Source organism: Quercus lobata, chromosome 5 (assembly GCF_001633185.2).
Source record: "Quercus lobata isolate SW786 chromosome 5, ValleyOak3.0 Primary Assembly, whole genome shotgun sequence".
Lineage (NCBI taxonomy): Eukaryota > Viridiplantae > Streptophyta > Magnoliopsida > Fagales > Fagaceae > Quercus > Quercus lobata.
Window position 1 is genome coordinate 36,069,668 of NC_044908.1, and position 21,967 is coordinate 36,091,634.

At 36.1% G+C, this 21,967-nt stretch overlaps 1 protein-coding gene across 1 annotated transcript; it reads left to right on the plus strand.

Moving 5' to 3' along the window:
* The first annotated feature begins 17,621 nt into the window (after positions 1-17,621).
* LOC115989088 (phosphatidyl-N-methylethanolamine N-methyltransferase) lies at positions 17,622-21,416 on the plus strand. The gene is made up of 2 exons (XM_031112753.1): positions 17,622-17,911; positions 20,881-21,416. The coding sequence occupies exons 1-2, from the start codon at positions 17,661-17,663 to the stop codon at positions 21,128-21,130; spliced, it is 501 nt and encodes a 166-aa protein (XP_030968613.1). The 5' UTR covers positions 17,622-17,660; the 3' UTR covers positions 21,131-21,416.
* The last annotated feature ends 551 nt before the right edge of the window (positions 21,417-21,967 follow it).

A 21,967-nucleotide genomic window follows, 5' to 3' on the forward strand; every position in this document is an offset into this window, starting at 1 on the left:
AAAAAATTTTCAAGAAAACGCCGCTATAGGCCCGAAAAAGTGGTAGATTGCTATATAGTTCGGAAACAGTGTTTCTGAGCAAATTATTTCCAAAATTGATGGTAATGGGCCATTTTTGCCTAGCTTTTGGTTCTAGTTACAAGCTACCAAAAATACATGGCTTGTTGTCCTAGTTACATTCTACCCAAAATAAAATGTAAAGACAAGGCTAGGTCTACTTAACCAATGACCTAAATCCAGAGGCTAGGTTACGGAATGGGAAGCTGTTAGGTACCCATTCTGTCTAGACAAAGTCTGGTCTTTTAGACTCTTGTGACCTATGTACCTTTTTGTGCATGTCATGAATGATATGTTGAACATGTGAATAAAAAAAAAAAAACAAATCACACAAATTTATTTATGAATGAAGTCTCTTCTTTTGAAATGAATTAGATCTATTTTGGGTTGGTAAAAAAAAAAAATGATTTTTATTTGTCAAAATACCATATCTATTTTGTAGTATGAAAAAAAAAATGGTTTTTGGAGATGAAAATTTATATCTGTTTTGTGATGATAAAAAAAAAAAAAAAGGTTTTTAATGACAGAAAAATCATATCTATTTTTATATGTTTAAAAAGAATGAAAAAGATTTTTTTTTTTTTTTTAAATTTTATGAAGAGAGTTTCACTCATAATATGAATTTATGCAATAATGAATTAAACAAAACAAACACAAACACAATCATGATTTATCTTTTTCTTTATTTCAAAAAATCTGCATACATTAAAAAATCAGATCTGTATCTAAGGAAGATACAAATCAGTTTTGACTAAGGAAAATTCAGATCTACATCACAAATCTGTTTTATTTTGAAGAAAAATTCAGATCTACATCTAAGGAAGATGGAGATCTGTTTTATTGTAAAGAAAAATTCAGATATATTTCTAAGGAAGATGCAGATCTATTTTATTTGAAGAAAAATTCATATCTATATCTAATGAAGATGCAGATATGTTTTTATTTTAAGAAAAAGAATTGGTTATATGCAGATTATTGAAATTAAAAAAAAAAAATCATAACAATTATAAAGGATTTAAAATCATGCTTTAAACAAAACAATAATTAGCAATTCATATCATGGATAACTAAACAGAAAAATACATGCATCATCACAAAAGAGAAGAATAAAGAAAAAGGGTTATCAGAAATAACCTCTTGCATGGAGTACTTCTTGTTCTTGAGAGGATGTTTTAGGGTTCAAAGAAATTTATCCAATTATCTTTGAAACCTAAAAACCCTAAGTTAAAAGAGAGTACCAGAAAAGGGGAATGAGAGATTTGAAAGTGTGAAGAGGTGTCTCTCCTTGAGCATAAAAGAATGTCTCTCTCTGGAGGGTGAAAGGTGTACTGAATTATGAGATGCCTCCTCTATTTATAGAGGTTGGAATTATGAAAAAAATAAGGGAAAAACGTATGGGGGAAAATCCTAAAAAAAAAGGAGACTTGGTTAAGAGTAAGCTGATTTTCAGATCAGAACCAGTTTCGTATTTTGATCATATATCTTTACTCAAAATTCTGATTAATCTGAAATTTTGATATATGAAAGGAAATTCAATTATCTACAACTTTTCCAGAAATAGCCTAGTACTAATTTTGAGTTCTACTACGCCAAAAGTGCCTCAGAACGTGAATCTGAAATCTATTACTTGATTGGCACGTTTTTGAGGTGTTTTCCAACTCTAAGACTGTATTTGGACGAATTTCAGAGTTATTGTCATGATAAACCTCATTCCAAAGTGATGATTATGACTTTTAAAATAATTATTTTGAATACAGTTATTCCAAAAGCCTAATTATCTAGTCTTTAAATATTATCAGCTTATTTGTTTTAATCCCATGCAACAAATCTCACTTTAAGAAAAATACTCCACCAATCACATAAATTCATTTAATTAATTTTAATCATCAACCAATCAAAATTAATTTTAATTAATCACACGTGATCGGTCTCACCCCATACAATGCATGCTAACCGTGCAAACTTGATCCTACATCTTTCAATCTGACGGTCCGATTTGGAAACCGGAAACATCGTTGTGACTATTAGAATCTCAAGATCATTTTTATGATATGCAATGAATGAAATGATGCATGTAATGTAAAGACAAAATGATGCATGTAATGCAATGATGATTTTTAGGGAACATGGATGGTCATTCAAGTCATTCTCCTTGATTAAATCATGGGTGCAAAATTGAGTGTCTACACTGTGATTGTGAAACTAGGATTGAAGATGCTATCAATAATGGATAATTGGAGAAAGGTGAGAGAAAACCTCCAATCAAGAAGACATATGGGGGAGGAGTGACCACTTCTAGAGCTCTTAACCCCTGAATGTGAGTGCCATCATACTTAGGAATGACCCTTGCCCAAGCATATGAAAACTTAACTTATAAAGGATTCATTAAACCCTTAGACCCTACACCTATGACTAATCCTGTGCCTCCTACTTGGAACCTCAATGAATATTTCCACTTCCATCAGAAACCTGGCCCGTAAAATCAACAATTGCTTCCACCACAAACATGAAATATAAGACCTCATAAACAATGGAACTCTCCCAAATCCAAACACCATCACCAAGCCTAACATTTGGAAAAACCCTTTGCCTGATTATCATCGAGAGTCTCCTCCATATCAGAATTGGGTGCAAATAGAAGAAATCAATTGGGATTGTTCAAAGTTGATAGCAACTATGGAGGTCAAGGAATATGGGATGAAGAAGATGAGATTTTGAAAAGTGCGGTGGCTGTGTAGGGGATACTCCCCAAAGGAATGACCCAGTTAAAGAAAAGAGCCCTCGAGAACAATGTGGCAAACATCACTAGGAGTGGGAAACACTACAAACCATCCATTTTAGAGAAAGATCATCCTGGTAGGAACATGGAAGAAGGGTCCAAGCCCGTTAAACCCAAAGGGAAGGAAGAGAAAGAAAAAGAGGATAGGGTTTTAACCCAATTGAAAAAGACTCAAACTTATGTGTTCATATGGGGCTTGTTGATGGCTTCTCACAAGCATCGTAATGCTCTCTTGGATGCTTTGAATGAGAAGGAGGTGCCCATAGAAACTATGCCCCAAGAGGTTCAATCTCTCATGGAAGTTGAAGCTCCATCCCATCCTTTCCTTGCCTTTTCCGGCGAAGAACTTCCCCTCGAAAGAGCCACTCACACTAGACCTTTGTAAATCACCATTGAATGCATGAGTGCTAAGGTTCCAGTGGTGCTTATTAATAATGGATCCACATTGAACATATGCCCTCTTAGGACTGCTCTCACCATTGGTCTAGATGTGGAAACAATCATCCCCTTTCCTTTGACTATTAAGGCATATGACAATATTTCAAGGAAGGTTATAGGAACTTACAAGGCTTCTTGCAAGATTGGTCCGTTAGAGACAGTTGTGGAATTCCACATGATGGACATCACCCGTAACTAAACCCTCCTCTTAGGAAGAGAATGGCTTCATCCCATTTGGGCTATCCCTTCTTCTCTATACCAAAAGATAAAGATCCCATGGAAAGGAGGTATTGGTGTAATACTTGGTGATAGTGAAATCCTAGCTACTGTCTGTGGACTTGAGGAATGAGGAAATGAGCTTCAAATGAATGGCTTTGAATTTATGAACATGACTGACTATGGATTGAAGGATGAGAGGTACACTACAGATTTGCTCCCATATTGTAGCCATAAAGTGATTGCAATGATGAAAAACATAGGATACATGCCTAGTATAAGTCTTGGAAAACAAGGAAAAGGGGTAGTTGAATTCCCTAACTTCAAGATTCAACTGACCAAAGAAGGTTTAGGATTCTTTGAAGGCTGCAATGGAATCGAAAAGAACCTTGGTACCCTAAATGGGAATTTTGTGAAGGAAGGAGGAGATTTTATTTTTTGTGGCTTTCCCGAGCTTTAGGTGGACAAGGACGGAAAGGTGAATCCCGACTAGGAGATATTCTTCAATGAGAAGCTCACCTTCAAGGAAAAGCCTACTATGGTGATCAAGGAGGTTCAAGAGGAAGTCGATTGGATAGACTACATGGATGCTGAGGCAATGGAGACTATGCTAAACATGGAGACAGACGTGCTCACCATCATCATTGAGGAGCCAAGTGATCCTTTTGCCTTCATCCTGTCTACTATTGGGCAACTTAATAATTGGACTTGGGTTCGGTTTTCTGAGAATATGGGAAAGAAATTTTGTAATGCAAATTAACTTTTCAACATTTTCAATAAGATGAATTCTAATTTGGCTTATTTTGATGTGTCCCATAATATTGAAATTCTGCACTTAAATGATTCTAATGAATTTGAAAATGAAATTAATAATCAATTGGAAAAGAAAATTGAACCTATGGAACCAACTTTTAAAAGTCTTAATTTGGGCAATGATGAGAATTCACACTTAATTAAAATTGGCTCAACCTTGAATAAAGAAGAAAGAGAAGCTATTAAAGAGCTTCTCACATAATTCAAAGAGGTATTTGCAAGGTCTTACGAAGATATGTCTAGCATTGATCTTGATAGCCCAACATCACATTGATACTCATGCTCACATGGTAGCTGTCAAGCAAAAGTTGAGGCATATGAGAACCAAATGGCTTATAAAGATCAAGGAAGAGATCACAAAACAGTTGGAGGTAGGATTCGTCAAACCCATGCACAAAGCCAATTGGATAGCCAATGTTGTGCCTGTACCTAAGAAGGATGGAAAGGTAAGGATGTGTATGGACTTAGAGACCTAAACAATGCTTACCCTAAGGACAACTTACCTTCACCACAGAATGGGGAATCTATTGTTACACCGTGATGCCATTTGGGCTCAAGAATGCGGTGCAACTTACAAAGAATGGCTACAGCTTTGTTACATGACATGATGCACAATAAGGTAGAGGCGTATGTTGATGACATGATCGTGAAGTCTAAAGATAGAGAAGGCCACATTGCTAACTTAAGAAAGTTATTTGAAAGGATCAAGGAGTATAGATTGAGATTGAACCCACAAAAGTGTACTTTTGGAGTAACTACGGGAAATTTGCTAGGTTTTATGCTAAGTGATAAAAGGATAGAGGTTGATAGTCAAAGATCAAGGCCATATTAGACAGGATTCTTAGGATGGTTACAATTTATTAGCCGATTCATTGCCAAACTCACCTCCACTTATGAGCCCATTTGTAATCCTTTGAGAAAGAATGAACCCCATGCATGGAATGATGAGTGTCAGAAAAACTTTAAGCTCATTAAAGAATATCTTCTGCATCCACCTATCCTAGTACCCTCAAAGCATGGAAAGCCACTATTCCTCTATCTCTCGATCTTAGAAGATGCAGTTGGAAGTATGCTTGCACAAGAAAATGATGATAAGAATGAGAGAGCCATATACTATTTAATAAAAAGTTTTCATAATTATGAGACTAAACACTCACCTATAGAAAGTCATGTTTTGCACTCGTGTGGTCCATGCAAAAATTAAGACACATCATTCTACCTTTCCAAGTATGGATAGTAGCCAGAATGGACCCTTTAAAGTATCTATTTGTGAAGTCAGCCTTAAGTGGATGGTTGTCAAGATGGTTGATCCTATTGGTAGAATTTGATTTGAATTATGTGGCAAGAAAAACTATCAAATGAAGTATAGTGTCAGATTTTTGTGTTGAGAACCCCATTAAAGGAGAGGATGGTATAGAGGATTTTCCAGATGAGGATATTTTGGACATCGAGCTAGGGGCATGGAAGATGTATTTCAATGGAGCTATTAACCAATATGGAAATAGGATAGGAGTACTCTTGATCACCCCTGATGGATCCCATGCACCTTTGGCCGTCAAGTTGAACTTTGAGACCATTAACAACATGGCAGAGTATGAGGCTTGTATTGCCAGAATGGAGGCTCTTCGAGAGTTAGGGGTAAAAAAGGCAGAAATCTTTCAAGATTCGACTTCAGTCATAGCCTAAGTACAAAAATTGTGGAAGGTGAAAGAGGAACACTTGAAACCTTATCAACAATATTTAGAGGATTTGACCAAAATCTTTAACGAGATTGAATACACTATCATCCCTAGAGCTCAGAATCAATTTGCGGATGCCTTGGCTACCTTAGCCTCCATGGTTGAAATACTCAAAGGAGTATGGACACGACCTTTAGAGATTGAACAAAGTTATGAGTTGGTACACAAGGGGAGGACAAAGTCTTTAGTCATGGCTATAGAAGAAGAAGAAGTTCCTTAGTATTATGACAACATGAAGTTCTTGGAATTGGGAGTGAACCCTAATTTCTATAGGAGATCCTATGATGGTATACACCTTCATTGCTTGAAGAAGGAGGAAGCCAAAAGAGTCATGGAAGAAGTCCATCAAGGAGTTTGTGGTCCTCACATGAATGGGAGAATGTTAGCAAGGAAGATCCTAAGGATGGGGTACTATTGGAATACGATGGAGACCAATTGTGTGGATTTTGTGAAAAGTTGCCACGACTGCCAAACACATGCAAACTTGAACCATGTACCACTTAGTGAGCTATACAGCATGACCTCTCCATGGCCTTTCTTAGTCTGGGGCATAGATGTGATTGGAAGAATAGCCCCTAAGGATTCAAATGGACACAAGTACATTCTAGTGGCAATTGACTACTTTATCAAGTGGGTAGAACCACCTCCTACTCCGTGCTAAAACCCAAGCATGTGTCCTAGTTCATAGAGAATAACATCATTTTTCAGTTTGGAGTACCGCAAGAAATCATCTCAAATAATGGCTCCTACTTTGAGGGGGATGTTCGAAGGATCATGGAATCATACAACATTGAGCATCACAAATCTTCACCATATCGACCACAAACTAATAGGGCCCTAGAAGCAGCCAATAAGAACATCGAGAATATCTTAGCTAAGATGATAGTAACGTGCAAAGATTAGGCCGAAAAAATTCCATTTGCATTATGGGGTTACAAAACTTCTATCCATGCATCAACTGGGGCAAACCCCCTACTCTATGGTTTATAGGAGTGAAGTTGTGCTTCCCATCGAAGTGGAGATACAATCACTAAGGGTGTTCGTAGAAACCAAAGTCCTAGAGGAAGATTGGATGAAAGAAAAATATGAATAGTTGGCTTTGATAGATGAGAAAATAGCTAGAGCACAATACCATGCACAAGGTTACCAAAAGAGGATTGCTAGAGCATTTAACAAGAAGGTGAAGCCTAGAACCTTAAGGAAGGAGACTTGGTCCTAAAGGTACTTAGAGATGAGGTTTTCAATCCAAGAGGAAAGATGAAGTCGAGATAGTCTAGACCTTTTATTATCAAAAAGGTCACGTCAGGAGGCGCTACAAGAATTACGGATTTGGATGGAGAAGAGATACTTCACCCAATCAACATGGATAGGCTTCGAAGATATAATATTTGAAAAGAAGAAAAAGAAAAATTCCTACTAGGTTAAAAACCGAGACGGCGGCCAAAGAAAAAATTAAGGCAAAGAAACCCCGTTAGGTTGAAAATCCGAAAAGGCGATCTAGGCAAAATATAGGCGAAAATTCTCACAAAGACATCATTAGCAAAAATTACATGGCACAGAAAAAGGAAAAGAAAAAATAAAGACAATAAGCAAAGATAAAAAATGGTTGGTTTTCTTATTGCTCAAATTAAAAGATAATAAATTGTTTCCATAGGGGATTCGGAACATTCCAATCCTTTGTTAAATTCAAAAAGTAAAGACATGAGAATCATAAAGTGCAGAAAAGTAAAATTTGGGACATATCAAGGTAGTCAGTCGGTCCTCTTCATTTTGTTGGACTTCTGGTAATCTTTCGCTTCCATACAAACCGACCTTATGTCAACAATCAACCAAGTCTTGTAACTCTAAATAGGATGGAGAAACCAAGGGAAACAGATATCTTTAGCCACCATCCTCTTCAATCAAGTCTCATGGATTCTGCCAATGACTCTCTCAGTGAAGACCAAGATATGAAAGATGCCATCATCATTAGGAATTTCTTGACGGTCACCAAATTGCCTTGCAATGTGGCCTGAGGAGTAGTAAAAACAACGGCAAAGCCCAAACAAAGGAATACAGTTGTAAACTCAACAGGGTCCATCTCCTGGTTTTTGAGCTTGTAGTCATGATAATGCTTTGGTTGATATTGACTATGAGGGACAAAAGGAGGTTTAAGCAATCGAAGCCTCTCATATAGCCATATCTGGGGGAAAAAAAATTTGAGAGAGAGAAAAGAGAAGAAAAGAAAAAGAGAGCATGAGTTTTGAGTGGAAAAAAGGGGAGATAAAAGAAAGAGAGAAAAAATAAATAAAAAATAAATGCAAAGACAATATAAGGAGCCTCAATGGGTTGAAAATCGAAAGGCAATCCATGCAAAAGTTAAAGGAATCCCGCTAGGTTGAGAACCTAGGTAAAAATTAAAGATCATACCAGAAGGAGGAAAGGGCTCCCTACAAAGAAAGTTGCTACCTCCCTATGAACAACATCCAAACCATTGAGAGTCTCGACTAGGATCATGCCTATTGGACTTCCCCTCTCTAAATTGATGACCACCAAAAGCATCCTTTGATCTACACAAGGTGTCTCATGCACCAAGAAGTACCTCGCAAGATATTCAACTTGTTAAGCACGCACCATCTTTGAGCCATGGTGAGAGGAATCCCCAAGAATTGCTGAGCCAGGTCAAAGAATCCTTGTCAGTAATGGGAAGACTGAGAGTACTAACGTCTAGTTTGCCCATGATTGCACTAAATTCTTTAAAAGTGGGGCATAATTCCACACCATTGAATTGGAAAACATGCTAAGTTGGGATCCAAAATTCAGCAGCAGCACAAAGAAAACAGCTAAGGGAGTGAAATCTACCATTGCGAAGAGAGCATCCTTGAAACTAGGGCCAAGCTTCTTAATCCATGCTAAAATAGCTAAAGGAGTGAATTCTGCCATTGGGAAGTCTTGAGAGGTGTTTTCTGAGCTTAGAACACGTTTTGTGAGGGTTTGGAGGCCTCCAACAACTATTTTATACTTAAAAGACGTGTCTAGGGTTTTTGGCACACGGCATGCGTACGCAAGCCCATGTATAAGCATGTAAGGAGGAAGGCAGAATCAAATTCCTTTTCCTTTTTGGAGTGTGATTCCTCTACCAAGGCTCTTTCTATGATTCCCATAACCTAAAGGACTACTCAAGGAACAATCAAGCTCAAATTTCAAGCGTCAAGGACCAAGGAAAATAAAATTGCATGAAAATAAGTACAATTATCCCTATGAGTTGTAAATTAAGTACATGTCTTAACTAAAAGCAAAAATGTAAAAGATGTTCTTAAAATACAACCAATGTCTCAAATAATATCCAAGATGCAAAAATACATGCTAAATAAAAAAATTAAAAAAAAGGAAATAAAAAAGAGAAATATGTTGTATGTCTATGTCTGTGTGTGTCTATCTGCAGGATCATCACTAGTGGTGCCTCTTCCTCGGCTAATAGTTGGGATTAGTCTCGAAGCTGCTAGCACCACCATCATCACCATCATCATCATCATCACCTAGGTGGGCAAACCCTCCAGGATCGTAGATCCACCTAGAATACTCGGTCACCTCCAACTTGAGGTTCCTAACAAAACCCAAGCATTTACATGTTTTTCAAAAACATATTAAAATGGAAGATCAAAGCAAAACTTGAAAATGTGAAAATTTTGATAAACTTACCAATCTGTTCCCTACACTTTGTAAAAGATGATCATGTCACTTGTGGGTCAATGAAGGGGACTTATTCAGCCTCAAAACCCCATTCCAGTGGGTGAGGTTAAACACATCGCTAGAAATCATGTAGGAGCTTTTCTTGGACTTGGTTGCCATGAAGATGAGAGAATTTGATAGAGAAAGAGAGTTTTGGATGAGAGAATTTAAGAGGAAAAGATCAAATTGTGAGGAAATGAGAAAAAGGTAGAGAATATTTGTAGAGAGAAAAGATGGAAGCTAGAGAGTTAGAGAATGTGAAGAGATGAAGAAAAATAAGAGGAAAAAGAAAAGAAATGGTTGGTGACCGTTTGGAAAAATTTGAAAAGGCGGAAAGGTCTGATGGCTAAACTACACATTGTTTAAGTCTCTCCACTAAACTATGTGTAGTTTAGTTATATATATATATATATATATATAATATAATATAATATAAATTTCCAAATACCCCCAGTTGGTTCCCAAAAGGTAGGAACTGCAAAAAAAAAAAAAAAAAAAAAAAAAAAAAAAAAAATTCAAGAATGCATCCAAAAATTACAGAATACCCTCAGTTGGGTAAAAGACATAAAGACTCTCAAAACATTCCACAGTGAATTAAAAGCACCAAAAACATTCCTTGGAAGAACAGAAATCCCTAAGGAAACTCCCCCGTGAGTTAAGATAATCAATCGAATCCCCAGTAAAGTATAGTATCATGGAATTACTCCCTTGTGGGTCTAAGGCACAAGGACAACCCCCTCGAAAGTTGTGAAGAAAATTTCCCCATGGAGTTGATAAAACCCCTTCGTGAGTGGAATCAACATAAGTTCCCCAAAGGATTACACATCATCAAAGACTTCCTCATAGGTCAAAATCACCACCAAAACTCCTTAGCAAGTTATATTTTCCCTAGGGGACTACACACCATCAAAGACATCCTCGTAGGTAGAAATTACCAAGGAGGCTCCCCTGTGGGTCACCAATGATAGGCCAAAAACAAATTGACCCTTTGTGATAAATTAACCAATTAATTTGGCCAAGTGAATTAATTAAGTTAATTAACATGCAAATGCGTGATAGCACAAACAAATTACCAATAAACTAAGTATGCAGCGGAAAATAAATTTGACACGGTGATTTGTTTACAAATGGGGAAAACCAACACGGTAAAAAACCCATCGGGTGATTTTAAGGTCACCACTCTCGAAATTCCACTATTATCACAACAAGCGGTTATAAGTAAAGGAATCTCAGTACCTTATACCAACCTACAGTTGAAATCCAATACCCAATTGGACTTGTTCTATAGTGACAATTTCTCCTTTTGATGCACGGCTCCCAGTACGTGACTAACCAATTGCGCGAATCCCGATACGCAACTTCAATCACCAACTAAAGAAAATTGTTGGCTGCAAAGTTCTTCAATTCATCCACAATGAAGATCAAGAAGATGCTTGGTTACAAAACCCTACGGTGCACAAACATAGCAACTTCTTCACAAGAATGATGAACTAGGGCAAATTCTATCTCTAGTCACAATTTTCTTGAACAAACTTTTCTCAACACTTGTGCAACTTGTGAACTTTTTGACGGCCCTTAAAATAATCATTTTATATGTCTAGGGTTGTGAAAAAAGAAACCCAAATACATAATCACGGATTGGAGTCAAAATAGAATTAGAATTCTGTTTTTCATAAACCTCGACAGATACCCTATCTGTCGAGCTGCTGTCGAGCCACGAGCTTCAACAGCTCTACAGGTCTCAATAGATAGCTAGCGGTTGAGCTTTAATGAACAGCACTTCTTCATCTTGTTTCTTGGACAGACTTGCATGGTTTTAACACTTGATCTTGAAACACAATTTCTTGAAGTATTAAAACACATCTTAGATCTACCCAATTACAAGTAAAGTGCGTTTTGTCAAAGGATTAGCCAATCACATAAAATAGTGACATATGTTCCTAACAAGTGAATCACATATGTCCTAATAACAAACGCTCTCCTTAACAAATCATCCTCCTTAGTGGATCTTTCACCAAGGACTTTGTCGTGAGTCAAAACACTAAGGCCACCTGTGCACATATCTCGAGGGAATTGAATATGCAGGCACAGGCCCCATACCAGTCAGAAAAGAAGAATACGACATTTGTGCACATATCCTTCTAGAATTGAATATGAAGGCACAGACCCTATGCAAGCCAGAATTTGTGCACATATCCTGAGGGAATTGAATATGCTGGCACAATAGAAGAAGTAGAGATAGAGATAGAGACTAAGGTCACCCCGAGGTAAGAGCCTTACTAGAACAGGTAGAGATGGAGATAGAAGACAAGTATTACATAGAGGCACAAGCCACCTGAAGAAATTTGATGCAAGAGCCCTAGACGGATACCACAGAAATGTATCCTTTTAAGCTCGTTAGAGAACCTTATTTGCTTGGTTGATGGTTGCAGCCGTTGGCCATGTTTGTTTTTCTTTTTAAGTGACTCTAGGATAGTGAGTCACTCGCCTTTTGCTTGCAATTGGCAAAACAGGTTTTGGAAAAGTGAACCTATCATTGCTTGTTTCCCAAGAAATAAAGGTGGGAATTCGAACATACGAATCCCACACAACTCTGCAGAGTTACACCCCGCCCCATGTATGCATGTTGTGTGCCGTGTGCGTGGGTTGGGCCCGAGCCGTATGTCAAAACAAAATGTTTTGTCTCTTATTCTTTTGTTATTGTTATTGGAGCTCACAAATCAAAAGATGGGTATCTGTAGACACAACATCTTGTACCCCTTACGACTCGAGCCCCCGTTCCCTAATTATGGTAAAATTCTAATGCCCAAGGTTGGTTTAAGGCCTGATCATATTAAAATTGACTTGAAGAAGGTTTTTATAGAAAATATAACACTTTTACAAGTTGAATAAAACTATTTTTGGAAAATAAAGGCCACAGAAATCCTAGGGCATGCATATGCAGGCATGCATATGCAAACATGCATATGCGTACGCATGCTCCAAACGTGCATACACATGCCTCATGCATATGTACGCATACACGTGAATGCGTACACATGTTAGGGTTCTAGAAACTATGAAATGCAAGTTTTTAGCATTAAATCTGAGGTTTGGAATGAATCCTACATCGCCTAGGAGTCATTCCAAACCCCCATTTTCTTAACTATATAAAGCCATACATGGTACATTTTCAAAAGACACAGAAAATCCTGAAGTAAAACACAAAATTCACTAGAAATAGTGAATCAAAGATGGGTTTTTTTCACAAAACATCCTCAAGTCAATATTTTCTAATTGGGGCATTTTCTAGCCTTGATCTTCAAGTTTTAAGATTACTAATCACTTTTGTATTTGATTGTGAATAGATTTGACTAAAGGGAATGGTCAAAATCAAGCCAAAGAGCTTTGTGTTTGAGGTATATGTTCTAAGTCTTTTTCCTTTCTTTTCTTATTTCAATTCTTGTTTTTCTTTGTTTTCCTTGCTTATTTGTGATATAACATGTTTGCTTAGCTTTGGTTTTCTTTGTCTTAGTGTTTTAAAACATGTTAGGTTGTTAGATTTAGTTCCACTTTGTTTTCTGTTTGTATAATATGCTTCTGTTTTATCTTATTTTATGATTCTTAAGTCTCTGTTACTCTGTTTGTTTGTTTGTTTGCTTTCCACATGCTAAATTAGGGTTTCTCTTTAATACATGTTTGTATCGCATACAAAACATACGTAGCGGAAAATTAACGAATCTACTTCATCGCAATTGGTAACATGTACTATGTAAATTTAAGAATATAAGAACAAGAGAGTGTACCTTGATGTGGTGAAATTCAAAACCAAAGATCAGAAGTACTTAAGAACACTTTTAATCTTCACTCCAATTCCACTTGTACCCAAGAAGTGTAGTCTCTCAATTAGTTTATATGTGTGTGTTCAAGAGAGAATATGAGTGTCCTACATTCACATACAAACCATTTCATTTATTTTCAAAATTATGTATGTTTCTCTCCTTATAACTGATTTTCTAATTGGGCCAGCCTTTTGGGCCATTCCAATTGGGTTTTAGTATGTGACTTGGAGTAAGACCAAAAGGGAACAAATAAGACTCTAGCTCCAATGGGCCTTGGGCTTTTTTGTCAACTCTTGACAAGTCCAAAGTTACCATTAATTATATTTAATACCACTATATAAATATAATTGCACTCTAGGTATTATTAATAAATTATATCCCAAGACTTTATTATACTTTTAACCCCTTCATAAAATATTCGTAATAATACAAAGTCATGAATGTAGACTGTCACTTTGAAGATTACTACATTTTAATCCTTGAGTACCTAGTTTAATCCTTTAAGTTATTCATCATATATTTATGAAATCCAATTTCATAAATATATAATTTAGTAACTTCTTATTATAGTGGTTAGGCCTAACACTCTAAATAACCAAACCCATTAAATATATCTCAAGAGAATATTTTATATCTTCGTTAAGAGATTATGAATTCCATCTTGAGAATATATGTTCTATCAACACTAAATGTAGCTACCCAACATACTGAAGTTTTGATCATGATTTTAGATCTCACTCCTAATATATTAAAACAACCTGCACTTCATGATCAAGTTCATTATTCTCTCAAGATTAAGAATTCATGTAAATAGAAGTCGTGAGATTTATTATTTATTTGACAGTCTTTAGGAGAATAATAATTCTCATAACAGTCTGGTTCAATATGTCTTAACTCTTAAAACATATCAATATATCAACTATAAGTCCCCACTTCCATTATCAAGACAAATCATCTTAATTGATATGTCATAGTCTTCGTAGATGAAATACACAATTTCACCACCGATTACGAACTAAAATTCTGAATTTATAAAGAACTTGTGACTTATATCTTCTATGACTAAATCACATACTATGCATCTTATGGACTATATGATAAAGTCCAAATATTCATGTTATCATTATTTTATATAATAATAAAACAACTTTATTAATCATAATATAATGTCATATATAATGTCATACATAATATCATACATAACATCATATAATATGATTTAAAGAGCACATATCCTAACGGTTGATTGTGGTGGTTGCTTTGGTTGTTGGTGATAGTTTTAGTTTTTATTGGTGGTGGTGGTGGAGGCTGAGTTTTAGTTTTTGGGTTGATTTGGGTTTGAGTGTTGGGTACTAGGTTGTTCAGGTTTGGGTTTGGGTGATGGGTGGTTGAGAAAGAGAGAAAAAGAGCAAGAGAGATTTTTTTAATTTTTTTTTAATAAGAAAAGAGGAAAAGAGATGGGAGATGAGTAGTTTATATTATTTGGATGTGTAGTTTATGTTATTTTATTGAGTTGTATGTAAAAATAAGAACTAAGATGTTAAGTGTATTGTTAAATGGGTTGATAAAATAGATAAAATAATGTCTGAGGATGTAGAATAGGTGTTTTTTTACATTCCTGAATGTGAATACTCTTATAAAGAGTGATTCTAAAGTTTGTATAAATGCCATCAAAGCTTGTTTGCTCTCAGATCTTTTCTTTCTTTCTTTTAATTTTTTTTTGCTTTTTATTTATTTAATAAGGCTGGACAATAATAGACAAGGGAGACATAACTAGGGCTTACTGGAAAAGAAAGTTTATTTGGTATGACGTTTTGTGGTGTCAATGCTTGAGAACAAAAAGATATAAAAAAGGGGACCCACATATCAAATGTGATTATTTTTTAGGAGAAAATATAATTTTAGTTCATATTTTGGGTTACTTTTAATGGTATCTACATTTTTTTTTAATTATATATATATATATATATATATACAAGATAAAAGATTCTACTCTAACCTAATCTTAAGTGTATATATGTATGAAACTTCTTTTGAGAGACTTGTGGGTCTTTCCCTCTCTCCCCCCGGGTCTCGGCACACTCCATAAGCACTTAGTCAATTTAGTCTATATTATTTTTAATTTACAATTAATTTGGTTCTTACCACCAATTTACTAATGGAAATCTCGTACATAGTTGACAATGTGCATCGCTGGTACATGCAGCAAAATAATATAAAGTCAAATATTAACATTAAAAGAGGCACATAACATAAGCATTTCAATTTAAAATAAAAGGCCATGTCAGACCAAAAAAACAATCTGGAAAAATTAATTGAAAGAAAAAAGAATTCTTCGTTTCTTTAATTTTCTTTTATATTCTTGCAATTATTTAGCTACCTAACACATACCCAGGGACTCACCAATCTCCGAAAATTCCAACCAAATTAAAACCCCTTACAAAATCAAACACACAAAAAGAACCGATAAAAACCCAATCAACTTTAACAAAATGCTCCCAAAAATAGATTGATTTTATTTTCTTCCTTTTTTCCTTCTCATCTGGGTAAAAGTTTCACATTTTATTTAAACTTAACTTTGTCTAGATTTTAGTTTTGATTTTAAGTATAATTTTCCTTGACCTGTCACTGATTTTGGGTTCATTGATTTTTTTTTTTTTTTTTTTTTTGGAGATAAAAGATAAAAGTTCATTGATGTTTTAAAGTGAGGGACAGGAAAAAAAAAAAGTGATATAGAAACATGAATTTGCACTAAAATATAATTAATACAAAACCAGAGTATAATCGAAAGGACACTTTTTTTTTTTTTTTGAAAGGACACTTAGCATGTAACTGGACTGCATTTAAAATCAGAAGACATTTTTAGCAACAAACTATAATTTAAAATCTCAAATACAAAAAAGAAAAACAACCATACCAATGTTTCGGGGCGAAAATGGGTAAATACCCATTAAAAACAAACTATTTAGTTAATAGGGTCTGTTTACAAACTATTTATAATTTTAGCAACTCGAGTCTCAGAGACTCGATTTTGGGCCCTTAAATCGACTCTTAAAGGCTCGATTTTCATGGGTTGTTCCTGTCTGATGTGGCAGTTTATCCAGGTGGCGTCTACATGGAAATCGAGTCTCTAAGACTCGATTTCCAACCCAAAAATAAAATATTAATGACCACAACCCAAAATGCAGAACCAGCGGAAAAAAAAGCAGAAAGAAAGAAAAAAAAAAAAAAAAGAGAAGAAGAAGAAGGAATGGCGACACAGACAGATCCAGGTCGCACCGCGACCCAGGTCGCCGCGCGACCCAGGTCGCACCGCGAGACCCAGGTCGCCGCGCGACCCAGGTCGCGCCGCGAGACCCAGGTCGCCGCGCGACCCAGGTCGCGCCGCGAGACCCAGGTCGCGCCGCGAGACCCAGGTCGCCGCGCGACCCAGGTCGCGCCGCGAGACCCAGGTCGCCGCGAGACCCAGGTCGCCGCGCGACCCAGGTCGCACCGCGATCTGGGTTTTTTTTTTTTTTTTTCTTTCTTCTCTTCGCGATGCGATCTGGGTTTTTTTTTTTTTTTTTTTTCTTTCTTCTCTTCGCGGTGCGATCTGGTTTTTTCTTCTCTGATGAACATTCTTCTCTGGTTTTTTTTTTTTTTTTTTTTTCTTTCTTCTCTGATGAACGCGTTGCTGTGGATTTCCTGCTGCCCTTGTGGTTTTTTTTTTGTTTTCATTTTAAATGTAAATCGAGTCTCTAAGACTCGATTTTCATGTAGGCGCCACGTGGAAAAAGTGCCACATGAGAGAGGAACAACCCATGAAAATCGAGCCTTTAAGAGTCGATTTAGGGGCCCAAAATCGAGTTTCTGAGACTCGAGTTGCTAAAATTATAAATAGTTTGTAAACGGATCCTATTAACTAAATAGTTTGTTTTTAACGGGTATTTACCCATTTTCGCCATGTTTCGGCCCAATTCATGTCTGAGTTACAAAGCCTGCTCAACTGTGGGCGGGAATGAATTGATATATTAAAAGCCCAGCAGCCCATGAAGACTGATCAATCTGTATGATTCTCAAGGGACTGGAAATGAATGAGAGAGAGAGATGGGGATATTTGCAGCGATTGGGGTAATAGTGCCATTCCCGTTTTACTTCTGGCTATGGACAAATCCGCAGTCATGGGTTGAACTGTGTGGGAAGGGAAGAGACCCATCAAAGGTGATGGCAAACGTGTCCCATTTGTTGAAGCTGGTTCAGTTTTTGTCACTTTTCTCAGTGTCTTACAACTATCTCTCTTGGCCTCCTCCTCTCTACTTCTGGCCTCTCTTTCTCTTTGGCCAGTTTCTCAACTTCAGGTCTGCTCTCTCTCTCTCTCTCTCTCTCTCTCTCTCTCTCTCTCTATATATATATATATATTGGTAATATTCTGTTTTTTCATCTCTTTATTACATCCTAAACTTATGTATATATATGATATGGCATTGGGAAAAAAAAATGTTGTGACTATGCGTGGATCCATACACCGTTTCTACCTGCAACCAACTCACAAAATGGTTCCGAGCAAATGTTTGGGCTCTCACTGAATTGCCCATGTAATAGTTTTAGAAATTGTTTCTATATATTCAGGCTTAGGGGAGGGTAAAGGGTAGATTTAAACTAGTGACCTCTGCATATATTTGATGCCTAATCTGGATAAAATAATGTGTTTGGACCTACATTAAGCTAAGTTCAAAGTTTTAATATAATGGTTACACGTTACATGGGATGAATGAATACACAGATAATGACGGAGCCAGGAATTTATTTTTGGGACCAAATTAAAACTATGATGATTATCATTGTAGGAAATTTTACCCCCCAAATTGCCTTCCAACCATAGTTGGTTTTCTCAGGAGCAAATATTTGTATTCGTCATAGGGTGGCAATAAATTGTTTCTTGAAGGATGGGAAATGAGGTGGGTTTCAAAGATGAAGATTCCTTTAGCAGAGGATTGCTATTATCTTTAGCTGAGCAGTACAAAGGATTGGAGATTATAATAAGGGTTTGATTAAGCCGTGTATGTTTTGGGGTTGAGGCCTTGAGGGATCCCTTTCTAAATTGCGAAAGTGAATTTGCAACAGACAAAGAAACCGTTGAGGGCATTGGAGCTGGCCTCCTGCTGTGTCAGATGACTTAGTCTTGAATCTTGATTCAAGTTAGGCTAAATAAATTTCTGATTGACAGAGAAGATACTGTTGAATGGCTGCCAGTTGCAAATAGAATTCATGGGCAGCTGTCATATATCGACATCTGGGTTGATCCCAATTCTAGAATTTATTGTGGAAAGATTTCACTTGAAGTTGAGATTTATTTTTTTTTGGGGATAAATAGCGAAAGTTTATTAATCAAAATACCGAGGTACACTGGTGGTGTGAATGGGTATTTGGTAGTAGTACATCAATCTCTTAAATTACAATGATCAAGCATGTCTAAAAAATTAGAACATGGAATAGAATTAAAAAAAGAACTCCAATCCAGTAAAGACTGGAGAAGGAAAGATTTAATCTCGAGAATACACTGTTCTCTTCCCTTGATGCATAATGTGCCACAGCCCTCCATAAATATATTTTTGTATTTGATTTCTTTTCCTTTGTTCACTTCCTGTGCACTAGGGTGTTCCTTTTTATCAATATATCTTATTACTTATCAAAAAAAAATAATTCAAAAGCAATGAGACAATGAAGAAGAAGATGATTTACTGATTCCCCACTCCATTTACACATATAGCACCAATCCACAACTGTAACACCCTTATTCCATAAGTTATCTAGATTCAAAATCTTTTCTAAGGCGGTAGTCCATGAGTAGAAAGCAACCCTAGGAGGGATCTTTGAACACCACATAGGTTTTGAAAGAAAAAGAGTGCCAGGAGTTGAGGGAAGGGAGAAATAGTATTCACACACTTTAAAACCCTTATTCTTTGCCGGCTTCTAACAAAGTTTGTCATCTCCATTAAGAGGTATAGAATAAATTATTTCCAAAAATGCAGTTAAAGGTTCCAACTCCCAATTTTGGACAGCCCTAGAAAATTATAGATCCCAATGTAGTCTCTGTTTAGGGAAGTGCATGACTTCTGCAATAGAAAACTCCTTATTACAACTAATGCTATAGAGTTCCAGAAAGGCCTCTCAAAGAGTACAACCCTCACACCACAAATCATGCCAAAATTGAACTCTATTACCAGCACCAACCTTGATGAATTTAGAAAGATTTGGCCAGTCTTGTCCTATGTTGCATGGACACACGATTTGGCCAGTCTTTGTCCAAAATCTAACACCATAAGGTTCCTTGTACACCAGCCACCCCAATCATTCCCATTTTTAATCTCAATAACCTGCCTCCAAAGGTGAGTTTGTCTCTGTTCCATACCTCCACAGCCATTTCCCTAACAAAGTTTGATGGAATATTCTCAAATGCTGAACACCCAATCCACCAAACTTCATTTGAAGTAGAGATTATTCAAGCCATTAGGCAGGAAGTTAGATATATGTTGTAATTTTGTAAGAATGTAAAAAATACTATCAAAATTAGGTCTTTGTGTAACTTGCAGAGGATTCCTTTCACGGTCTTTGGTTAATAGGTTAGTTTGGTTTACTTTGTTGTTTGGACGGTGGTTTGGAGCTTGCTGCCTGTTGGTAAAATTGTTTTTTGTTGGATAAAATTTTAGCATATGTCATTGAAAGAGATGTCTGTAACTGGTATTTTATTATCTTCTTTGGCTCAGAAGTAGCAGCATGTCATTTATTTCATATGATGATAGCATGGCACATATATTTTGGTTTTAGGAACTGGTAGAATGAGTTTGCTGAATGGGAAGCGTGTTTAAAATGTTACAATAATCTTAACAGATATGAACAAGAAGTGTACCTGACTCTGGTCGACTCTATAATTTTATCAGGCTACTGTTTTTTGTTGGAAATTAAGCTTTTGTATAAAATGCATTAACTGTGAGGCTTAACTTGTCTTACCTACAAGCAAAAACTAGACATGAAAACCAAACCAAGGGGCTGTTAGATCATGCGCTCATGAATTTAACTATATGAAGGATATAATACTTATTTTAGTCGCTTTCACCATAGCAGTACACACCACTGACGGGCCGGAGCATACATGACACCTATAGTTTAGAAACTCACACCCCACAAAAGCAAAACGATATATATATATATATATATATATATATATATATATATAAAGGTCAATGCTTTGTCTTAATTTATAAACAGGATTTAAAATGCTTCTCTCTCTCTCTCTCTTATGTGTACTAAAACTCTCAAATTACAGGGTGTATCAATTGCTTGGTGAATCTGGAACATACTATGGAGTACGTTTTGGAAAGAACATTCCCTGGGTGACAGAATTCCCTTTTGGGGTTATTAGAGATCCGCAATACGTAGGAAGCATTATGAGTCTTCTTCCGTGTCTTTATTGGGTGCCTTTTCAATACATTCTTCTTTGGTCACTTGGCTATGTTTTCATGATTTATGTGGAATTGAAGGAAGATCCAGCTACTCGTGCGAAGCTAATCTCATGATTGCAGCAATAGCAACAGTACTAGCGAAGCAATCATGGAAGAATCAACTGTACCTCGGATTATGTAGACTTTTTTTTTTCATATTGCTTTCTTTTTGTTATGAAATTAATTAATTTATCCTACATAATTGATTGGTACATTGTGAGGTTTCTCGTTCCTGTAGTTATTTCCCGTACTAAATGAGTTTTGAGATGGCATGAAACATTATGCAACAACTAGGAAATCTAAATAGTGGTTCTCTAGAGCCCAAGATCAATAAATGCAATGGGTTTTAAATTTGCACAAATTACAATATACCCACGTGTGGTTTGATCGAAATTTAAGTTGTCTACCTATGGTTTGAAATTTGACACTTTATCCACTTGAAGTTTGACTTTAATTTAAATTGTCTATCTGTGGTTTGAAATTCCATGATACAAGAGTTCTGCTAGGTTATTTTTTATCTTATTATATCCTGTATTTTTTTTTTTTTTTTTTTTTTTTTTTTTTTTTTGTGTGTTTTTTGTGTTTTGAAAGGAGAGACAAAAAAAGTGAAGCAAAATTACATATTTAGCTATGTTTTTAACAGAAATGTGTTAAAGAACTCCATCTAAACTAATCTGTAAAATGTCAAATTTTAAACTACAGATAGACGACTTAAATTTCAATCAAACCACACGTAAGTAAATTGTAATATACCCTTTAAATTCATTTGGGCAAAATAATCCATGGAGGGCTTAATAATCCCTGGAGGGCTTACAATGTGTTTGGATAGAGAGGAGCAGAGACTGGAGGGGAATTTGTTACCCCTTCTCATTGTTTGGCTGTTTAAAAATTTAGTAGAAAAAGAAGAGGTAA

Coding starts and splice junctions, on each gene's coding strand:
- LOC115989088 (XM_031112753.1), top strand. CDS start 17,661: ATGGGGATATTTGCAGCGATTGGGGTAATAGTGCCATTCCCGTTTTAC. Junction 17,912..20,880: donor GGCCAGTTTCTCAACTTCAG/GTCTGCTCTCTC, acceptor CTCAAATTACAG/GGTGTATCAATTGCTTGGTG.